Genomic DNA, 20,038 nt, shown 5'->3' with positions numbered 1-20,038 from the left:
GTGGAGGTTACGAAAGTAACCAGGACGTTTTACTACAGTATCCACAGTATTTGTGGTAAAACCATAGTAATCCAAAAATGGTTACTACAGTCATGGTTAGTACAATTTGCCTATAGTAAAACCATGATTTATTTTCATAAGGGTTAACAAATAGAGTGACACATTTAAATTGAACATAAAATTATACTTGTCAAACACTGGTAAAACTAGAAAACAACCTATAACTGAATCGAAACATAGTGATAAACAGCAGCAGGAATCAGTGAATCATTTATGTGAACTAGTTAATTTACATGAACCATCCCAAAGAACCGTCTCGCTAAAATGAATAGAAGTTCCCAATGCTAAATATAAGGAAATCATTTATTTTAATCAGTTCATGTACATTATACAGTAGTTCACTATATGCACAGTTAATTTACATGAACTGTCCGAGAAAAAAAACAAAACGATTCACTTTAATTTGTTTTCCCAGCGCTTGATGAATGAGGTATTAGGTGAGTGTGACGAGGAGGAGGGCGTGGCCGGGCAATGAGGGTGCACGGCCGGCGCTGAGTCACCTAGTCAGCCGGGAGGGGGATAAAGACGAGCAGGGGGTGCCAGTTCGAGAGAGACATACGCGGCCGCTGTGTGTGTGCGCGTCTATGTGTTTTATGTTATGTTTCAGTTCTTTTGTGTCATTAAAGTTTTATTGACTGTTCTGCCAGTTCCCGCCTCTTCCTTGCCCATCCTTTACCCTTTACAGTGAGTGTGTTTGATTACTCTCTGGCCGCCATTGCTGCGTGCGCAATATAATGTGACAAATGTGGCATTCTTTGACGCTACATTGCAACTTGTCATAAATTTTAGCTTGTTACTGAAAAAGCTACACTGAGCTCCTGTCACACTACTGAAAAAGAAGCTACTTTTAGTTAACTACAGTGTTCATCATTGAAAATAAATGGCATCTAAGACATTGCACATCCAGAAATAACATCAATATCATTAAAAACACTATTGAGCTAATTTCTCATTATTCCATTTAAGACTTACATCTTATTATGTTAAACACCACACCGGAGCTTTGGCACAATTGCAAAACTCTCTATAGGTCTTGCAAGCCCTCTACACACCTATACATCAAAAAACATGAGCACCCACAGAGATCCTACATCCTCCATACTGCAGCCCCACAGAAAATGGATTTGAGTGACTTGTGGAGTTGTTTTGTCTTATTCTCTTTATTGTGTGGATCAAACCTTGTAAGAATGGCCCAGGGGAGCAACATGGGAGATGCTGAAAGAGAGAGAGAGAGAGAGAGAGAGAGAGAGAGAGAGAGATGCTGTCTATGCCCTTAACCTGACCCTTGTCCCTTGACACAGTATCTCTTTGGAGCTTTGATTCTCTTTGTCAGGGACAAGGAATTACATTTCTACTTTTTTCTTCCCTCCATCTAAAAAGTAATTCACCTTCTTTTTTTATAGTAGTGCATCAGTGTTTCGGAAGGTTTCCGTTGGATGCCCGGAAAGAATTCTTTAATCAAAACACCATATTGAGCATTGCAGAAAAGCGGGGAACAAGAAAAATACAGAGAGCGAATGCTGTAAAATTACAAGCACAGAAAGAACAGCATGAGGGAAGGGAAGGCATTTCAAACCATTTTCTGAAGGGGTACATACAGGTCTGGACAAACAAAAGGAAAGCTCAGGAATGGACAGACAGAAATAGTGAGAGAGAGAAAAGGATGGAGGAGGCATCTTTTGCTAGAATGAATTCACAAATCCGTCAATGTTTAAAGGCTACCTGTGTCATAAAATGCAAAATCCTGCACCAAAAACATCTCTGAACTCTGTGAGACGTGAAATACACAAACACATCAGCTCGGTTCCAAAATCGATCGAGCTGCCTTGCTGTCTATTGCATAGACTGAACACATTCTCGCTATTTTTTGATAGTTGGTATATGTACACATGCAGTAACTGGACGTCTTATCCACGCAAGTATGTGAATGCAGATGCTTCTAGCTAGGCAAGCGTGATGTCAGAACGCAATTTATGACACAACGCAAGTATGGGTTGCATTCTCAGCATTGCCGAAAGGGGCGATATAATGGACATTGGCAGTGATATGCAGTAGCTTCGCATCAAATAGCGAACCTATTAGCTTAATTACATTTCTCAGTAGCGAGGTGGTAGCTACGCTAGTTTTAAAAGAAATATCTTTTCAGTAGTGAAACTATATTTTGGATTAGGTAGCGGTGTAGCGTTCACAAAAGCTACACCACTTCATCATGCTGTGTACTCTGTGTTCACCGCTGCCAGTTCTGAATCAAAATTAAAGATGACAGATTCACAAATGAGTTGCTCATTTGAGTCGATTCTTTACAATGAATTGGTCACACGTGATAGCACAGCAGTCTGAATCGGTTTGCGATTCAATCTACATGACTCAGAAAGCACACGTGCACTGCTGAATCATTTGGAGAATCGCCAACACACTAATGGAATACTTTAAAATACAGAATATAAAGAAAGTTCCCCAGTGATGAAGAAGGTCTTTATTATAGGTGCTGTAAGAGATTTGTTCATGGAAATGTATGCAAAATGTTCCTATTCCCTTAAATATATTAATGAAATAAGTGTCCTGAGATATCTCAACGGTCTCTGTGACAGCTGTAGACTTTGTAAACAGTGAACAAAAATGTGTCCGCGAACCACAGACATTGATGCTTTTAACCTGTCAATCATTTTGCTCTTTCTCAAAGTGCTGAATTTGAAGAGGATCATTGAGGCTATGATTCATAATATTTGTCAGTTGAGGGTGATATTGTGCTACTGTTGAATTTGACAGCCACAGGAACAAACAATGCTGCTCTTTTGCTCGGTTTTGGTCTCAAAATTATCTTTGGAGGGCATGGTTTTGGAATGAGGGGCCATGGCTAATTCAAAGGCTCAGTCACGTGAAAACTTCAGAACGCTAAAATCGCTTACAGCACCTTTAAGTTTAACACGTGTGCAGCTCATGTCCCGCACAATAGAGGCGGTAGAGCAATTGTTTGGTACAGGGACCACATTGGGCTTTAAAGGAATAATTCACACAAAAATGAAAATTCTCTCATCATTTATTCACCCTTACGCCATCCTGGATGTGTATGACTTTCTTTCTTCAGCAGAATACAAATTAAGATTTTTAGAAGAATATCTCAGCTCTGTAGGTCCATACAATGTAAATGAATGGGTGCCAAAATTATGAAGCTCCAAAAACCACAAAAGTCAGCATAAAATTAGCCTAATCTATGTGACTCCAGTGGTTAAATCCATGTCTTCAGAAGAGATATGATAGTTTGGGTGAGAAACATATCAATATTTAAGTAAATTTTTATTATAAATTCTCCTTCCTGCTCAGTGAACCTCCACTTTTACTTTCACTTTCTTCTTCTTTTATTTTTGGTGATTCACATTCTTCGTGCATATTGCCATCTACTGGGCAGGGAGAAGAATTTCTAGCAAAAATAGACTTAAATATTGATCTGTTTCTCACTCACACCTATCATATCACTTCAGAAGTCATGATTCTGGAGTCATATGGATTACTTTTATGCTGCCTTTGTGCTTTTTGAAGCGTCAAACTTTTGGCATCCATTCACTTGTATGGACCTACAGATCTAAAATATACTTCTAAAAATCTTAATTTGTGTTCTGCTGAAGAAAGAAAGTCATACACATCCGAGATGGCATGAAGGTGAGTAAATGATAAGAGGATTTTCATTTTTGAGTTAACTATTTATTTAAGTAGCACATGGAGGGGCCACATTGTCCTCCTTTTGAGATGCAATGTTCCACATTGAAATAGTTCTAAGGTATCTTTTTAAGCCCAGAAATAGTTGTGTTCTCATTCTAATGCATGATGCACAATTTTTTGAAGTTTGTGACTGGTGGAATATTCTGCCTGAAGTATTGCTCTACAAAGGTTGATACTTTTCTATCAGGCATTAGAAAAAACTTGATAAAGGCTAAGCATAATTATAAATTATTTTATCATTGCTACTTTCCTGGTAATTTATTATACAAATTAACACACTCTCTACATCAGGGGTCGGTATTACTAAAAAAAAAACTAACAAAATTATTACAAAATAATATTATTAAAAATGTCACTGTTTTATTCTATAACATTAATACTTTTAAAGCTACTCAAGTTATTCAGCCAAACGTATTGAGTGGTTTTCTCATTTCCTTGTCATTGTTGTTTGATTAATATCCTTTAATGACATAGCCTACTAGACAGTGCTCAATTCAGTTGCATGTATACTTCAAGTCCAACATTTTGATGCAAATACGCTTTTTGTCCCACTGTTTACATTCACTTTAGACCAAACCGACTGTGTTTACATTAATGCCTCATCAAGACGGGCATTGGCGGAATTATAAAGTGTATTTGACCATTTAGGCGTGTTCCCGCATTAGCGCACAAACATTAGCAGCCTATCAATCAAACAGCACGCATCTACAGATGCCTGGAAATAAAAAGTCAATCTTATATATTTCATCTAGATCAACCAACCAGTGGTTGTCTTGTTATCATGATCGATGTAATGAACACCCCTGGTCTAGATGTAGAATATAGGCTAAGTATAGAAAATTACTCAAAAGTTCATCATCGATATCGAGGACATCTCTCTCTCTCTTTTTTTTCTCAGATAAACATCAAGATTGTTTTATCGCCCAGCCCTATTGATAACATTGCCTTAATCTCTCACATCAACCCAATAATCTCAGTGATAGATAGCTAAATTACAGGCTACATTATAGACACAGAATCTAGTAAGTAGAAATATAAAATTTACCTCAATATGTTTCTTAAAATTAGAGGCAGGATTAATGCTGATATCTGGCTTGAGCAAGTTAAACTCACATGACACAGTCAGGCAATTGGCCTTTTTCACTGCGAAAAGCCCTTTCAGGTGCGGCTGTGATGTTCAGGTGTTGAAATGTGTTTGAGGCATCCTCCACATCCATAAGAGTTGGCGCCTGATCTACAGCTACCATTCAAGTTTTTTACGTGTGATGTGATTTGACGGGAGTCACGAGACTCTCCCTAGCCAATCATGTTGAAAGATAAAATAAAATCAGGACAGGGAAGTAGCGATCACAGACGGTGGGAAAATAGTGCATTAAAAGTGCTCAAGTAGAAGTAAAAGTATACTGAAACAGCTCACAAACAGAAGGGAAGGAAAACACAGGGAAGCAGGTTTTTTCAGGCTCAGGTAGGACTTTTAATCGGCCACTTCAATGCTTTACAACTTCACAAACTCATCAGCTTCACAGGCACGTAGACTTAAACTCATTAGCTTCACAGGCACATAGTAACTTAAACACATCAGCTTCACAAACATAACAGATTAAACGTAGCAGATTCAGGAGCACCGTGGCCTTCCTTGTGCCAGACTCTCTCTCTCTCTGCTGGTGGTGTGGCTGCTTATATGCTGCTCTCCCCATGCTCACTGGAATTAGAGACAGGTGTTACACATAATCTAGCTCAGGTGCAAGCGCCCTTACCGCTTTCTCTATCTCCACGCCCCCGCTGCCACATATACAATTTTTAAACTACTTAAAGTACAATTTCTTGGAATAACTACTTAATTACAGTAACATGAGTATTTGTAATTTGTTACTTTACACCCTTGGTAATAATATTTCAAAGTAAAATGGCAGTGCCATGGTATTCCTTGAATTAACTTGAACCACCATGTTAATACAATGGTATGTGAATATTGTAACCGTATATCACAATTTAAGTACTTTGAAGCATCATGAAAATACAATAGTAGCTATATGAATATAGTAACCATATATCAAAATACCATGGTAGTACCATCTGATACCATCAGATATTATAGTGTTTTTGCCCAGATGTGCCCCCACAGACAAGGAATTTGCTTTCAGTACACACAGAAGCTTTCAGTACACACACAAATAAAACAGCTAGACACAGAATTACGTTCAAATTAAGTTCAAATGCGTTTGTACAGGTAGTAGTATAAATCTGAAAAAATGTCAAATGATGTCAAAAAATTTTGATTTTGCACATTGAAAACATGGGTTTGTATAGGTAGCATGTATAAATATTAACTTACATGTTTATTTTTACATGCACATTTTATAATGCACCATACTGTATACTAATGTCTATGATGGTAAGCTGTGTGCATTTGGTTGGAGAAAAATGTAAAAGTAGCATAAATGTAGCAAGGTACTTTTGGTGTGTTCCTTGTAGTGTTTTAGTGTGCTAACACGGCAACCTCCACCACCCCACCACCACCAGTTGAGTCCCGTCCTGCACAGGGGTAGGCTCCTCACCCCTGCCTCCTATCTCCGGCAGGATATGATGATTCCAAGTACAACTTCTTCGGACTGCCAGATGGGGCTTACGCCAAAGAGAGACATTACATTTCTGTTTTATATTCATCAAATAAATGTCATCTTAAATTTCACTCAAGTCTGCGAGTCTTCCTTATAGAAATATATTTATAGCAACTTTCCAAAATAATAACATCCAGTTTAATGGAACAGACTTCGCCCCTTGATTACTAAGGTTTGTTACCGCCACAGTAATGCTAGAATGCACCTTAAGTATGTTCATATACTTAACGTATAGAGTATTGTATACAAAGTAGTATACGTTGAAAGGCTGAGCACTCGGCCATGCGTGAGATGGAGCAGCACGTGGAAAAATTAAGTGCCTTAAAAATGCAGCCAAGGTAGGTAGCTAACTAGGTTTTGGAACAGAGTTACTGTATTCCAGTGAGAATGGCTATGCATTTCAGTGCATATATGAGAGGCATATTTTGATGCACTAGATATTCGGAAAGCAGCACATCAAGAGGGTATGGGAGTAAGTAAACAGATAAATAAATAAATATCCACACAGACAAATAAAGTGGCTGCAGGTGTTTGAAGTGCTAACTCCTCAGCTCCTGCTTATCTGGGCTGTAGTATTACTGTGCTCTAATCCATCTCTGTAGTGAAGCCTGCTCACAGGCAGTCTATGGACACACACACACACACACACACACACACACACACACACACACACACACACACACTGACTACCAAAATCGTTCACTAATACTCCACTCTGTTTATGTAGATAACACAGTCCTTCCTATATCACCGTCACACACACAAACACCTCTCTCAAAGAACACACACACAAGCAATGTTTGGCAGACATTTAGATAAACAGCACCCTCTGTATCCCTGAAATGTTCAAAGACTACACTTTCATGCTGCTCACTCTGTGTATTCCCTTCCGATAACCTGATACCACACCTGTATCATACTTTTTTCAATGTACAATGCTTTGGGACACACTAAATCTAATCTTGCATACTGTTTAGAAATGATAGCGCCACAAGACAGCATGAGAGAGAGTCGTGGCATAGCTGTTAGCACAAATGCTCTGACGGAGTGCTTGTGCAGGCAATGCATGTTCGAGATTGATTTCTGTCTTTTACTATCCCAGTTCCACCCCCTTTCCCCATCATTTCCTGTCCTCTCTCCGATCAATAAAAGTAGCTAAAAAGGCCAAGAGGAAATCCGAGAGAAAAATCCGGCATTCTATTGCACTTTTTTACTGTATGATAACATTCAATGTGTGCCTTTCTTTAAGTACATGGGCTTCATACCAAATACAAACTACAGAGTCTCCTGTAGATTACATTCTGGAGTACATTCTTAGGTTTATTTAAACGCGTTGTCTGCACTGGATTCGCACCCGATTCACTAAAGGAATAATGCAGATCAGGCAATGGCGCAAACTTTTTGCTGAACACAAAATTTTTGCTGAACACAATTTGCATGCACAATTACGATCTTGTGGGTCAGTTCTGGTCGCTATTTAGCAGGGGGATGTAGCAGACCACCGCAATCTGACACACTCTACAGGGACTCTACAGCATCAATCCATGACAATCCAGATACCTGAATCATTCCTTTAATATGCCAGAAGTGTGCTTGACCATACCGCACATCTGAATATATGCCAGGTTATATTACTCTTCACCATCATTTGATCATTTGATGAATTACTACTGCAATGATTGATAGAAATTTTACACAAACATCTCCTTAAAATAAAATTAATTGTACTACCTGCTTTCCTCCAATGGTAATAGTACAATGTTTATTGCTTTTAGTTTTCGGAATAAAACGTAAGAAATTATGACTATAAAATCAAACAGTATTTTGACAACTCACACTTTATGACACAGTGTGAGTTGGGAGTCCAAATATATTTTGGGCCCTATATATATATTAGCTGAAAGATCATTATTTTTTACAAATAGCATATGTCTCTAAGTAGTGGTAAGGTTTCAGTTTCAGAGACATGTTGATGTGAAATGTTGAAATTTAATGTGAAATGGAAAACCTTTAAAAATGCCTAAAAGATTCTAAAGAATGCTTGAATTCCAGTTTGCATGTTATTTAATGCTTTCAAAATGTGATTTTTAACAGTTGTTGTTTTTTTAAGATAAACTCTGTGGTGCTCATGTGGGCAAAGCAAGTTCGAATCTGGCTTGCAACATTTCCATATTCTGTTCCCTCATTATTTACCGTCATACACTGTCCCTAAAAATAAAAAAGTTTTAAAAACAATGAATAATAATAATAACCAGATTAACCTCATCAGGCAGTTTCTAGTTTTTTATTTTTTTATTTATTTATTTTTTATCTAACTTTCTCTCTCTCTCTCTCTCTCTCTCTCTCTCTCTCTCTCTCTCTCTCACTCTCACTGACACTGTGATGCAAATGTGTATAAATGAGTTAATAAGGCACAGAGGGTTTTGGGTTAAAATTGCGTCAGGGTGAGGCTGTGAGAGGACATGAGAGTGAAATGACTGTCAAAATGAATATTACTTAACGCAGATTAGCATACATTAAATATGAAACACAGGAGAGGTTTGACACTACAGAAGGATGAATTAGTGATAAAGAAAACAGGGATGGCAGTAAAGGAAAGGGAAAAAGAGCGATGAAGATGATTCGAGCAGATGAAAATTATTGCGTTTGGAAATGTGTATATTGAAAAAGAAACCAAAAGTGAAGAGAGGACAGCACAGCCCACAGGAGAGAAAAATCACAAATCAGATCTCTTAAATATCTCAATTGTGTTTCACAGACAGCAGTAAGATTAAACGGAGAGCAAATGGGGATTTTTCTCATATGAAAAAGACCCCAGTAATCTTTCAGAAGATACTTCAACAATGTCTCAAACTGTGCTCAGATTTACCAAGATATCAAAGCCTACAGTCAAAAGTCTGAGATTTCAACATGTCAATATTGAATAAATACTGTAAATGAATATGTTTTCAATAATTCAAATTAAAATCAATAATTCAGATTTATCCAAGACCAAATGATCTGATCTCCAATTATCTGATGCTACTGTATGTCAACTATTAACACATTTGTAAGGAATTATAGGACAAACATCTGAGACAAAGCCATCTGACATTTAAGAACTCCATTAAGTCTCATAAACTATGAAAGAGCAACCTCTGAGCAATACAATTTTACTTTGGGTAAGAAAGCACCCAAACAAAAAAAAAAGCCACAACAATGATGCATGAGACACACGCATGTATAATATGCACCATATTTACAGAGAAAATCCAGGAAAAAGTATGCAGTGAGAGATACGCCACAACAAATAGGAGAAAATGACAAATAACGGGACTTTCTCCATGGTCACCACCAGGAAGATACCCACACACACTACAATTATTACTCTCTCTTTCTCTGTCTGTCTATTTCTCCCTCTATCTCTCTCTTTTTGCCATCAGTCGGTGGTTATTAATGACCCCAGCACCCCTCTGTGAGCACCCCATTTATAAAACTCAACGTTTTAATCTCCCCAGTTCGTTTTACTCCCCCGCGCTCCCTCAGCCTCCAAACACACTCATTCAGCGACTGACACCTTTATAGGGGATTGAGAATGCACTGGCCAGTACTTACAGTTCAGGCATCTACCTAAATCTGGGCACATTTACGCATTTTTATACTCAATTCTTTCTCGCTCTCTCTGTGTGTGGCTTAACCAGTGCCAATAAAAAAATAAAAACATTTAAAAATAAAAAAAAAGTATAATTTTCACACATATGGTTATCAAACCCTATGCTACAACCTTTAAATTTTGTGCTAAAAAAATCCTAAAACATTTATCATGATGACTAGTTTTCACCAAAATATATATAGTAGTTACTACAGGTATTATTTATACAATCTATGTTTGCATTACATAACTAACTACATTTACAAGCTTGTTCCAGTGTGACCAACTTGCGTGGCAGCACAACCGACAAAGCACGGCGCTTGCACTGCAAAGGACCGCGATACAAGTCCTGAAAAGCATGAAAATGTCATAGAAGCACCAAAAAATTATGTGGTTGCTTCACCAATGGCATTTTCATCTCACATTGGCTTTTAGGTTTTGTTGATTTAAAACTTAATTAACCTTAAAAACATCATCTTTTGGGGATAAAATGTAACTTGTTTTTAGCGCCACTCAACGGACATTTCACCTCGGAACTGTTGTCATGCATGTAAGCCACTTAAAGGGATGGTTCACCCAAAAATGAAAATTCTCTCATCATATACTCACCCTCATGCCATCCCAGATGTAAATGACTTTCTTCTGCAGAACACAAATGAAGATTTTTAAAAGAATATCTCAGCTCTGTAGGTCCTCACAATGCAAGAATTTTAAAAAATCAAAATTTTTGAAGCTCTAAAATCCACATAAAGGCATCATAAAAGTAATCCATAGAACTCCAATGGTTTAATCCATGTCTTCAGAAGAGATATGATAGGTGTGGGTGAAAAACAGATCAATATTTAAGTCCTTTTTTTATCATAAATTCTCCTCCCTGCCCAGTAGGGGGTGATATGCACCAAAAAAACAAAAAGAAGAATGTGAAAGTGAAAGTGAAGTGGAGAATGACTGAGCAGGGAGGAGAATTTATGGCAAAAAAAGAAAAAGAAAAAGAAAAGACTTAAATATTGATCTATTTCTCATCAACACCTTTCGCTTCTGAAGATATGGATTTAACCACCAGAGTTGTCTGGAGTACTTTTATGCTGTCCTTATTTGGATTTTGGAGCTTTAAAATGTTGGCACCCATTCACTTACATTGTATGAACCTACAGAGCTGAAATATTCTTCTAAAAATCTTCATTTGTGTTTAGCAAATGAAAGAAAGTCATTCACATCAATGATGGCATGAGGGTGAGTATTATGAGAGAATTTTCATTATTTCTTTAATATCATTTTGCAAAAATTTCGCTACAGTCATGTAATTTACATGAGATCAAGCTCCTCATTGGATAAAAGTATCTGCTAAATGAATAACTGTAAAAGTGTCTAAAAATCTTGGCTACAACCTGCCAGCAAAGCTCAAGTCTTCTAAGATTTTACATAATGATCAGAGAAAACTTTAAGGTTCAATGAGTCTGCATTTATTCAGTTTTACTGGGGCAATCCTATGGCCTTTACAGCTCAGCTACCGTTAAAAGTTACGCCCCCAGCAAGTTCTCTTTATTAACTGTCAGGGTCTGTCTGGAACAGTGCCACTCATGCCATACATGCCACCCCCTCTCCCCCTCCCCCTGGACTGGATCCCTGGCACAGTTTGCATTAATTAATGCATATTTCATTTAGCATGCCTGTGCTGTGCGGCATAGTGCCCTGCAGTCATTCATTTCCCGGGGGAAATGATGTTATACATCACCCCTGTGTTGGCATCCTTAAGCACACACTACATAGGCTCCAGAAGCATGCGCACACCTTTGAATTCCCGGGATGACACTGGAACCATTGAACACCTGAGCTGCTTGTAGCCATCAGGCGCTCACAGCCTGAGGGATAATGCCCCGTTGCACACCACTCTTCCCGAAGCACGCCGGGTAAAGCCAGATGGCAATGATCACTGGCACGGTGAGCAACAAACATGTTGTCCGAGAAACACGATCACGCTGCCACTGTTTGTGACAACTCTGTTAGCTTCTATATTGGACATATAACTGAGTATAATCAAATGCATACTAATACTATAGATGCAGGATTGGTCATTACCTTAATAAAAATTGTTCAGGTGCTAAAAGGGATGAGTCATATAAAATAGCCAACATAGACACAAACTGACACACTGAAAATGTAAATGCTATCTATCTGACTTGTAAATACACGAAATGTATGTGCATTATAAATATCACATGCAAACTATTCCAAGACATTAACTGACTTTAATCAACAATGATGATCCGTTTGGTTCTATGGCTAATGTTTGTGTGATTTTGTAGCATATTCCTTCTTTCCCTACAAACGTTACAGTTATAATCAGGTCTTAAGGAACAGTTACAGGCAGGGGTTAAATTGTTTCAGAATAGTCCAGAACACTGTTCCGGCACCTCGGCACGGTAGTCAGTGACATTAATGCTGAATCATCTGAAAAGAATAGATACATTGCGAAGAGAAGATACATTTGCTGTCATGCTGGGTACACCTGGGAGATGGGATGCTTCCAATGCTATTGCAGGTTTGTCAGTGTTGAATAGTGTTGGCCTTAGACTTACTTTCAAAGCCCGAGTCAAATATTCTGTTCTGTTTCTAAGAATTGATTAAAATTGGCTACTTTCGCCTATCCCAATTTAATGTGCAGACAAAACTCTAAGTAATCCATTTATAGACTTCCTGAAGAATGTACAAATTATGACGCTATCAAAGCATAGCTTCAACACAGCAACATTACATATTCAGGGCAGGCCAATCTGTTTGTCCAACCAATAGTTGACATGGACATTGTTTAAGAAACAGTTTGAAACAAGTAATTAGGTGTGTTCGGCTTCATGCAGTTGTAATGGGAGCCACCTCTAACATCATAGCTGTGCTATATGTGTAAACCTCACTCCCCTGGCCTCATAAGGCGCACTAGCGACTGACGTTAGAGGCTGTAGCCTTCAGCCTCCTCGTTAGCACGCCCTCCAACTTTGCGTTTGACAGATGTGGCTCTTCTCATGGACAACAGAGAACAAGCTCTGAACTTAAATAAGCCTAACACGCTTCCAAATACAGAGATAAGGTGCAGTTTGCCCTTACTGTACAGAACTAATAATCTAAACTCTTTCTACACTGAAAATACTGTAACTACACTGAACTAAGAATCCATACAGGACTTTAAAACGTTGTTAAATAGCGACAGTAGGTGTTAATAAAGCATGATCTTGCTTCTTTTTATTCAGCATTATATACACCGATCAGCCACAACATTAAAACTCCCTGCCTAATATTGTGTAGGTCCCCCTCGTGCCGGCAAAATAGCGCCAACCTGCATCTCAGAATAGCATTCCACAATTGTGCAGAGCATTTATCTGAGTTACCTTAGACTTTCACTTTCAATTGTACTTTTACTTGAGTACAGTTTTTGGCTACTCTACCCATCTCTGCCCAGATGGGGGTGAGGTTTAGAGGGGTGAATGTAACAGGAGCCAGCTGTTACGTGATAGCTGTACGGTATGTGTAAACCTCACTCCCCTGGCCTCGAGAGGCGCACTAGCAACTGACGCTAAGGGCTGTAGCCTTTAGCCTCCTCGTTAGCGCACCTGCCTGCCATGCTGGCTGACGCCGGTTCGAGCAGGACTGGTTACACAGTGCTGCTCAGACCGATCAGTACCTGACTTGAAGCAGTGCATGTCCACCGCGGCTTCACCGTGATGTATGCCATCAAATGACCAAAAGAGCGATTCGAGATCACCCGAGACCAGCCGACTGGCTTAGTGGGCGCAGTTACTCCAAAGTGGCTGCACAAGTTCTGATGATGACACAGCTTATTTGCGATTGCTCAGACTCACCAATGACAATGGTGACATGTGTTTCATGAGCTGAGTTTGCAATGGCACTATACATACTATTCCAAATTCTGCTATATCTATCTATGGTAGAAATGGTAAGAATAGTGTGGAAGTATGCCATTGCCAAGGTTTTAAAGTAATTCACCTTCAGTTCCACTAAACTCTCACAAATCAGTGCATCATGTTTATATCATGTTATATTAAATTTATCATAGTATATCAAGTTTATTAATAAAAATACATTCAAAATGATTAAAAATACTGACTCCATTATTAGTATTAATATAATATAGGCTTTCTTATTGTACAGAGCAGGTACTTTATTAAGCAACACATAACCTTTACAAATGAATGATGTTTCTGGTTATTATATGTAAATTTTAAAACACTGTTAGGGTTAGGGTTAGGGTTACCCTACCCTATCCCTAACCCACCCTAACCCAATCTAAATTCCACTTTGTCTGCAAGAAAGAAACAAACACTGTGTGATCTTCCTTGAATGATGTAGGTCCAGCACACAACAGGAACGCAAAGTGTCTTAACGGCTCTCTTTTCAACTCCTCTCCTGATTGCAACCGGCAAATCTCACTGATCGGTAGGGCAAGGCACAGTTCTAATCGAACATACCTATTACTTTAATATTTCTGTTTAGTGACACTAGTGTCACAGAAATTACACAGTTCAAAACAGCTTTAAAACAGTTACCTAAGTTGACCTTAACATTTGATCAGCATTGATATTGTACATATAAGTCTACATTCAAATGTAAATTTTTTTTTTACATGTGCTATAACAACCCTTATGTAGAAAAACTTATGAGATGATGTTGAAGTTTTGGGCAAAAAGGTATAAATATTTTCTAGGACTTTGCAAAAAGCCAATTTAACAAACAAAATAATCTGGACTATCTGTAATACTACAGAAACAGAATCTTCTTAAGGACACTTAGACCGCATTTCCACCTGGTATTAAGATGCGTCTCGGGTGATCCGATCACATGTGTTCAGTTGAGACACATCGCTGTTTACACCTGGTTGTATAAATGCGTCTTCTGTGATTGGATTTGGAGGGGAGGGACTCTGTTTCATGATGACATACATCAATCACTATGTCAGTGTGTCCCTGCTTGATAATAAACTGCAACAAAGTCAGGAAAAACAAAGAAAGTGAAACGGCTTCTATTTCTCCCTGATGCAACTGAAATTTTATCTAAGCACAAAATCGACATTTCGAGCAAAATTGTCCATTATTTTAGTGGATTAGTTGTATTAACCTGAGCTGCAGATGTTCATGCCTCTCATAGGTGTCCCTGCATTTTGATATCAGACACACTGAAGAAGATCTGTGAAGTTGTCATGCTTGTGTATATATCCGCTTTTTTAATTTTTCATAACGTACGGTTATTTCCTTTTAATTCGCTTGCAACCGGCAAAGTTTAAACAAAGTTGTTTTAGTGCAATGGTTGATTGACAGGTGAGTGGTGGTGCTTTGCTGCTGCCGGGACGCAAACAGGACGGATTAACGTTTACACCTCAAATGCGATGTGTTCAGATGCATTTTTGACCACATACGTATGTGGTTTTTGTGATCCGATCACAAAATGTTTTAGATCCTGTTTAGACCTGTTTTTAGCGCTGACCACATGTGATCCAATCACCAAAAACGCATCTTAATACCAGGTGGAAACGGGGTCTTACCACTGATGACTCTGTAGTAATTAAAGGGTTTGTTCATGTCTTTTTTTTCCCCTAAACAGCATTGAGACTGTAGAATTTTAACTCTTTCTCCCTCTTTCTTTTCAAGTGCCATATGGGCAGACAAGCTTGAATCGCAGGCAAACTTATCAGGGCTAAAGAGCAGCACTAAAGTTGTTTTTGGCCATGGTAAATCACAGAGGGCATGGCTAAAGCCAAGCAGATATTAGCATTTTCCTCAAGTCCAGTGACTACACCACATGCTAAGCAAGCAGATAGCGCCTTGCAGGGAGGGATGAGAGTATTTAGTAATTTCTTATTTCCTTGTCTTCTTAAGTGGTATGATCTGTCTGTTTCTTAAGATAATGGGGTAGAGTTTAAGCTACACTAGAGAGTGAATCAAGGGTTCTGTACTAGTGGTTAACAATGCTAGCCGAAATAATGAATGCTCAGTGTGTAATGACTACACAGGAATCCTTTTCGATGCCAATTTTAAGTGTGGTATTGTGGGTTATGTGTGTGTTTTGGCAAGCATCTTTCATTGTGCCAGCATTTGTGAGCCAATGTTCTTGAACATGAGTTAGAATTGTTTGCATAAATCCTTAGTAAACGTTTATGAATTTTCAGCACACATATAATCTTTCTAAGCATTAGACAACATAAGTAAGTTAAACTGTATAAGCATTGTGAATAAAATTTCAGGAAGCCCTTATTAATTCCACAAATAAATGAGAAGACTCAGAAATAACATTATAATATTAACATATAATAGTAACACTTTAAAATAAGGTTGTATTCGTTAACATTATTTAATGCAGTAGTTAACATGAACTAACAATGAACAATACTTTTGCAGCATTTATTAATCTTGGTTAATGCTAATTTCTTCAAATAATAATACCTTTTACATTAAAAGTTAACATTAGAAAACATTAGTTAATGCATTGTAAACTAACATGAACAAACAATGAACACTAGTATTTTGGTAAATTAACTTTAAAGGGATAGTTCACTCAAAAATGAAAATTATCTCGTCATTCATGCCATCCCACATGTGTATGACTTTCTTTCTTCAGCAGAACACAGACGAAAATTTTTAGAAGAATATATCAGCTCTGTAGGTCCATACAATGCAAGTGAATGGTGATCAGACTTCTATAGCTCCAAAAATTACATAAAGAAAACATAAAAGTAATCCATAAGATTCCAGTGTTTAAATGCATGTCTTCAGAAGTGATTTAATAGGTGTGGGTGAGAAACATAACAATATCTAAGTCCTTTTTTACTCTAAATATCTACTTAAACTTTAACTTTCAGATGTGAAAGTGAAACTAAACAGGAACCACATGTGAATTTCAGATGTAAAAGTGAAAGTGGAGATTTAGAATAAAAAAAAGGACTTCAATATTGTTCTGTTTCTCACCCACACCTATTGTATCATGCTTTATGGATTACTTTTATGTTTCCTTTTAGGTCTGAACACCATTCACTTGCATTGTATGGACCGAGGGAGCTGAGATATTCTTCTAAAAATCTTTGTTTGTGTTCTGCAGAAGAAATAAAGTCATGCACATCTGGGATGGCATGGGGATGAGTAAATGATGAGAGAATTTTCATTTTTGGATGAAATATCCCTTTAACGAGGATAAATAAATGCTGTAAAAAGGTTGTTGTTCATTGTTGGTTCATGATCCCTATTAAATTAACTGAAACTTTTTGTTAAGTGTTAACCATTTAATCATTATTTTTAATCTAAAAATAAATGAAAATATATTTATTTTCACTTCACTTTTAAATATATTTCAGTTTAATAATGAGTGATTTGAATGTCTGATATTATCTCAATTTGTTTTATTTTGTAACTGTGTTTGCATGTTTAACAACTTACGGCAACAACAACAGTAACTTGTGGTAACTTAACTTCTGTTACTGTATCTACTGTACACTAGCTACCAAACAACAACACTGTCTTTTGCTGTGATTGGCTGAATAGCATGAGGAGGGATGGTTGATGTGATAGTCTCTGTCAGCCAACAGAGTTGAATTTTATTAAAATGAACTGATTAAGTATCAGCCAAACTGATGAAAATTGTTTTTGACTACTGAAGAACTTATCAAACACCATATTAACATTAGAAAACTGTTTCATCTCCCAAAAGCATTTAGATCATTATCATAAATTCACAATCACAATTCCCAAAACATTTTATTACTGTTTCAGGACTAAGCCTACTTCAAAGAGCACAAATCTTTTGAAACTAGGCACACGTATTGGCAATCAATTGTGATCTCCTATCAGCCTTGTGTGTGTAACATAAATGTGTGACATTTGTGTGACATATATGCTATCTGTTTTCGAATGTACCTTTGACGCTGAGCTCAGCGTAGTTGGATACTCCAGACCCCCCATCAGAGCGAATGACACAGCGGTAACGGCTGGTGCTACGCTGTGATGTGTCCATTACGCTAACAGTGGCTGAAAATCGCCGATGGTTCACCACGCGAGTTACCATGAGAGACGTGTCTTTACCATTCCATTGCTGAAAAAAAGGAAACATTCATGCTAGTAACCCTAACTAAAGTATGTCATTAATGCAAACACAAATTATATCTCTCTACTTAAGAGCAGTGTTTCTTGAATGAATGAACTTGACATATAAAAAAAGTGTCCAGCATTATGTGATGATTGTGGGGGGAAATCGTTGATATTCTGCAAAATGGATATAGATATCTTAAAATGTGTTAAAATGGGCAGCTACTAAACAGAGCAATGTTTTGATAGTGCCAAAGAGCCATAGTGTTTAAGCTTTTTCAGGAACATGAGAACTGGTGTTATTTCTTTGTCTTAGAGCTGAGGCACAGGATAGATGGAGGCTTACAGTCTGCAGTCAAGGGAAAAAGCAATTTTATCCAAGACTTCACGGACACAGACAAAGGCTTAAGGATCTTGCTGATGGAAATCTCCACCAGGTTATTAAGTTTTATCAAGTAATTTCTCTTGGGATAGAAGCTAAAAAATAAATGCAAATAAATATTATATTAGATGCACACACACACACACATATTCACGTTGGGACATTCTTATCAACATGGTTATAATCAGATAGTACTAAAGCTGCTTTGTATGTGCATACATCAATATTTATAAATTAACCAATTGAATTAATGTGTGTTATTGTCCCTCTGCATGTGATTGTAAATAGAGATAGACCGATATATTGGTCAGGCTAATAAATTGGCTGATAATTGGCCATTTTGAGAATATCGGCCAATAACTTTGTTTGCTTGACCGATTACAGTAATAGAAGTCTAATCTTATTCGAAACTACCAACAGCTTTGTCATTGTTTGTACATCTCAATTGCTTTCATTCATTTGTATTAAGTATATATCGGCATTACATTTACATTTATTCATTTGGCACACAGTTGTTGTTTTTTTTTTTTGTTTTTTTTTAAAGCAATTTACAGTACATACAAAGTATACATTTTATCAATATGAAATTTCCTTGGGAATCGAACCCATGACATTGCTGTTGCAAGCATCGAGCTTTACCAATTGAGCAACAAGAACACTGTTCAAAAGTGTTTATATTGACCATCGCTCACACTGCTTTCTGTATGTATGTGTGTGTGTGTGTGTGTGTGTGTGTGTGTGTGTGTGTGTGTGTGTGCATGACTCACCTGAAGCCAGAGTTTATCATGTTGTGACCATTTGCCTCCAGCAATACATTGAAAGGTGGCGTTCTGTCCCACATTCACCTCTACGTTCTGCAGCCGCAGAAAATGTGGCGTCTTGCCTACCAAACATGCACAGATACCATCAAAACACACATTATAATGTGCATACAAATAAATAAATCACATGTGCTCCAACACTGTTGTTTAAATATACATTGGCCCTAAATAGGTATTTGGACACTTAAGCCACACTTAAAAATATTTAACGGTCATTGCAATAGATACCAAAATTTAACACCATGTGGCACTTGCAGTCAATTGAACGGTAACACTTTACAATAAGGTTCCATTTGTTAACATTAGTTAACAACATTAGTTAACATGACCTAACAATGAACAATACTTATTAAGTGTTTATTAATCTTAGTTAATGTTAATTTCAAGATTTTTATAATCAAAATTTGTATTAGTTAACATTACTTAATGCACCATGAGCTAACATTAACTAACAATGAACAATTGTGTTTTTATTAACAATCATTAACAAAGATTAATAAATGATGTAACAAATATATTGTTAATTGTTTGTTCATGATACCTAATGCATTTACCAATGTTAACAAATGGAACCTTATTGTAAAGTGTTACCAATTTAACTTTTATAAAAAAAACAGTATGTCTGTTGTTTTATAACGTGAAAGATAATTTTGTAAAATGTGTTGCTTGAAAAGTTTGCTTGTGCTTTCTTTAAAATAAATGCTACATTCATGCATAAGTGT

At 37.3% G+C, this 20,038-nt stretch overlaps 1 protein-coding gene across 5 annotated transcripts in view; it reads right to left on the bottom strand.

Annotated features, from left to right (window-relative positions):
- Positions 1-20,038, bottom strand: part of LOC127448891 (receptor-type tyrosine-protein phosphatase T-like) — a 363,972-nt gene that overhangs the window by 215,535 nt on the left and 128,399 nt on the right. For all 5 annotated transcript variants that reach the window (XM_051711804.1, XM_051711805.1, XM_051711807.1 and 2 more), the window contains exons 6-7: positions 19,263-19,378; positions 17,946-18,120 (exon numbers count right to left, since the gene is read on the bottom strand). In XM_051711804.1, the coding sequence (XP_051567764.1) occupies positions 17,946-18,120; positions 19,263-19,378 (291 nt within the window). The remainder of the gene's footprint in view (positions 1-17,945; positions 18,121-19,262; positions 19,379-20,038) is intronic.

Source organism: Myxocyprinus asiaticus, chromosome 12, assembly GCF_019703515.2.
Source record: "Myxocyprinus asiaticus isolate MX2 ecotype Aquarium Trade chromosome 12, UBuf_Myxa_2, whole genome shotgun sequence".
Lineage (NCBI taxonomy): Eukaryota > Metazoa > Chordata > Actinopteri > Cypriniformes > Catostomidae > Myxocyprinus > Myxocyprinus asiaticus.
This window is presented reverse-complemented; position numbering and strand designations above follow the sequence as displayed.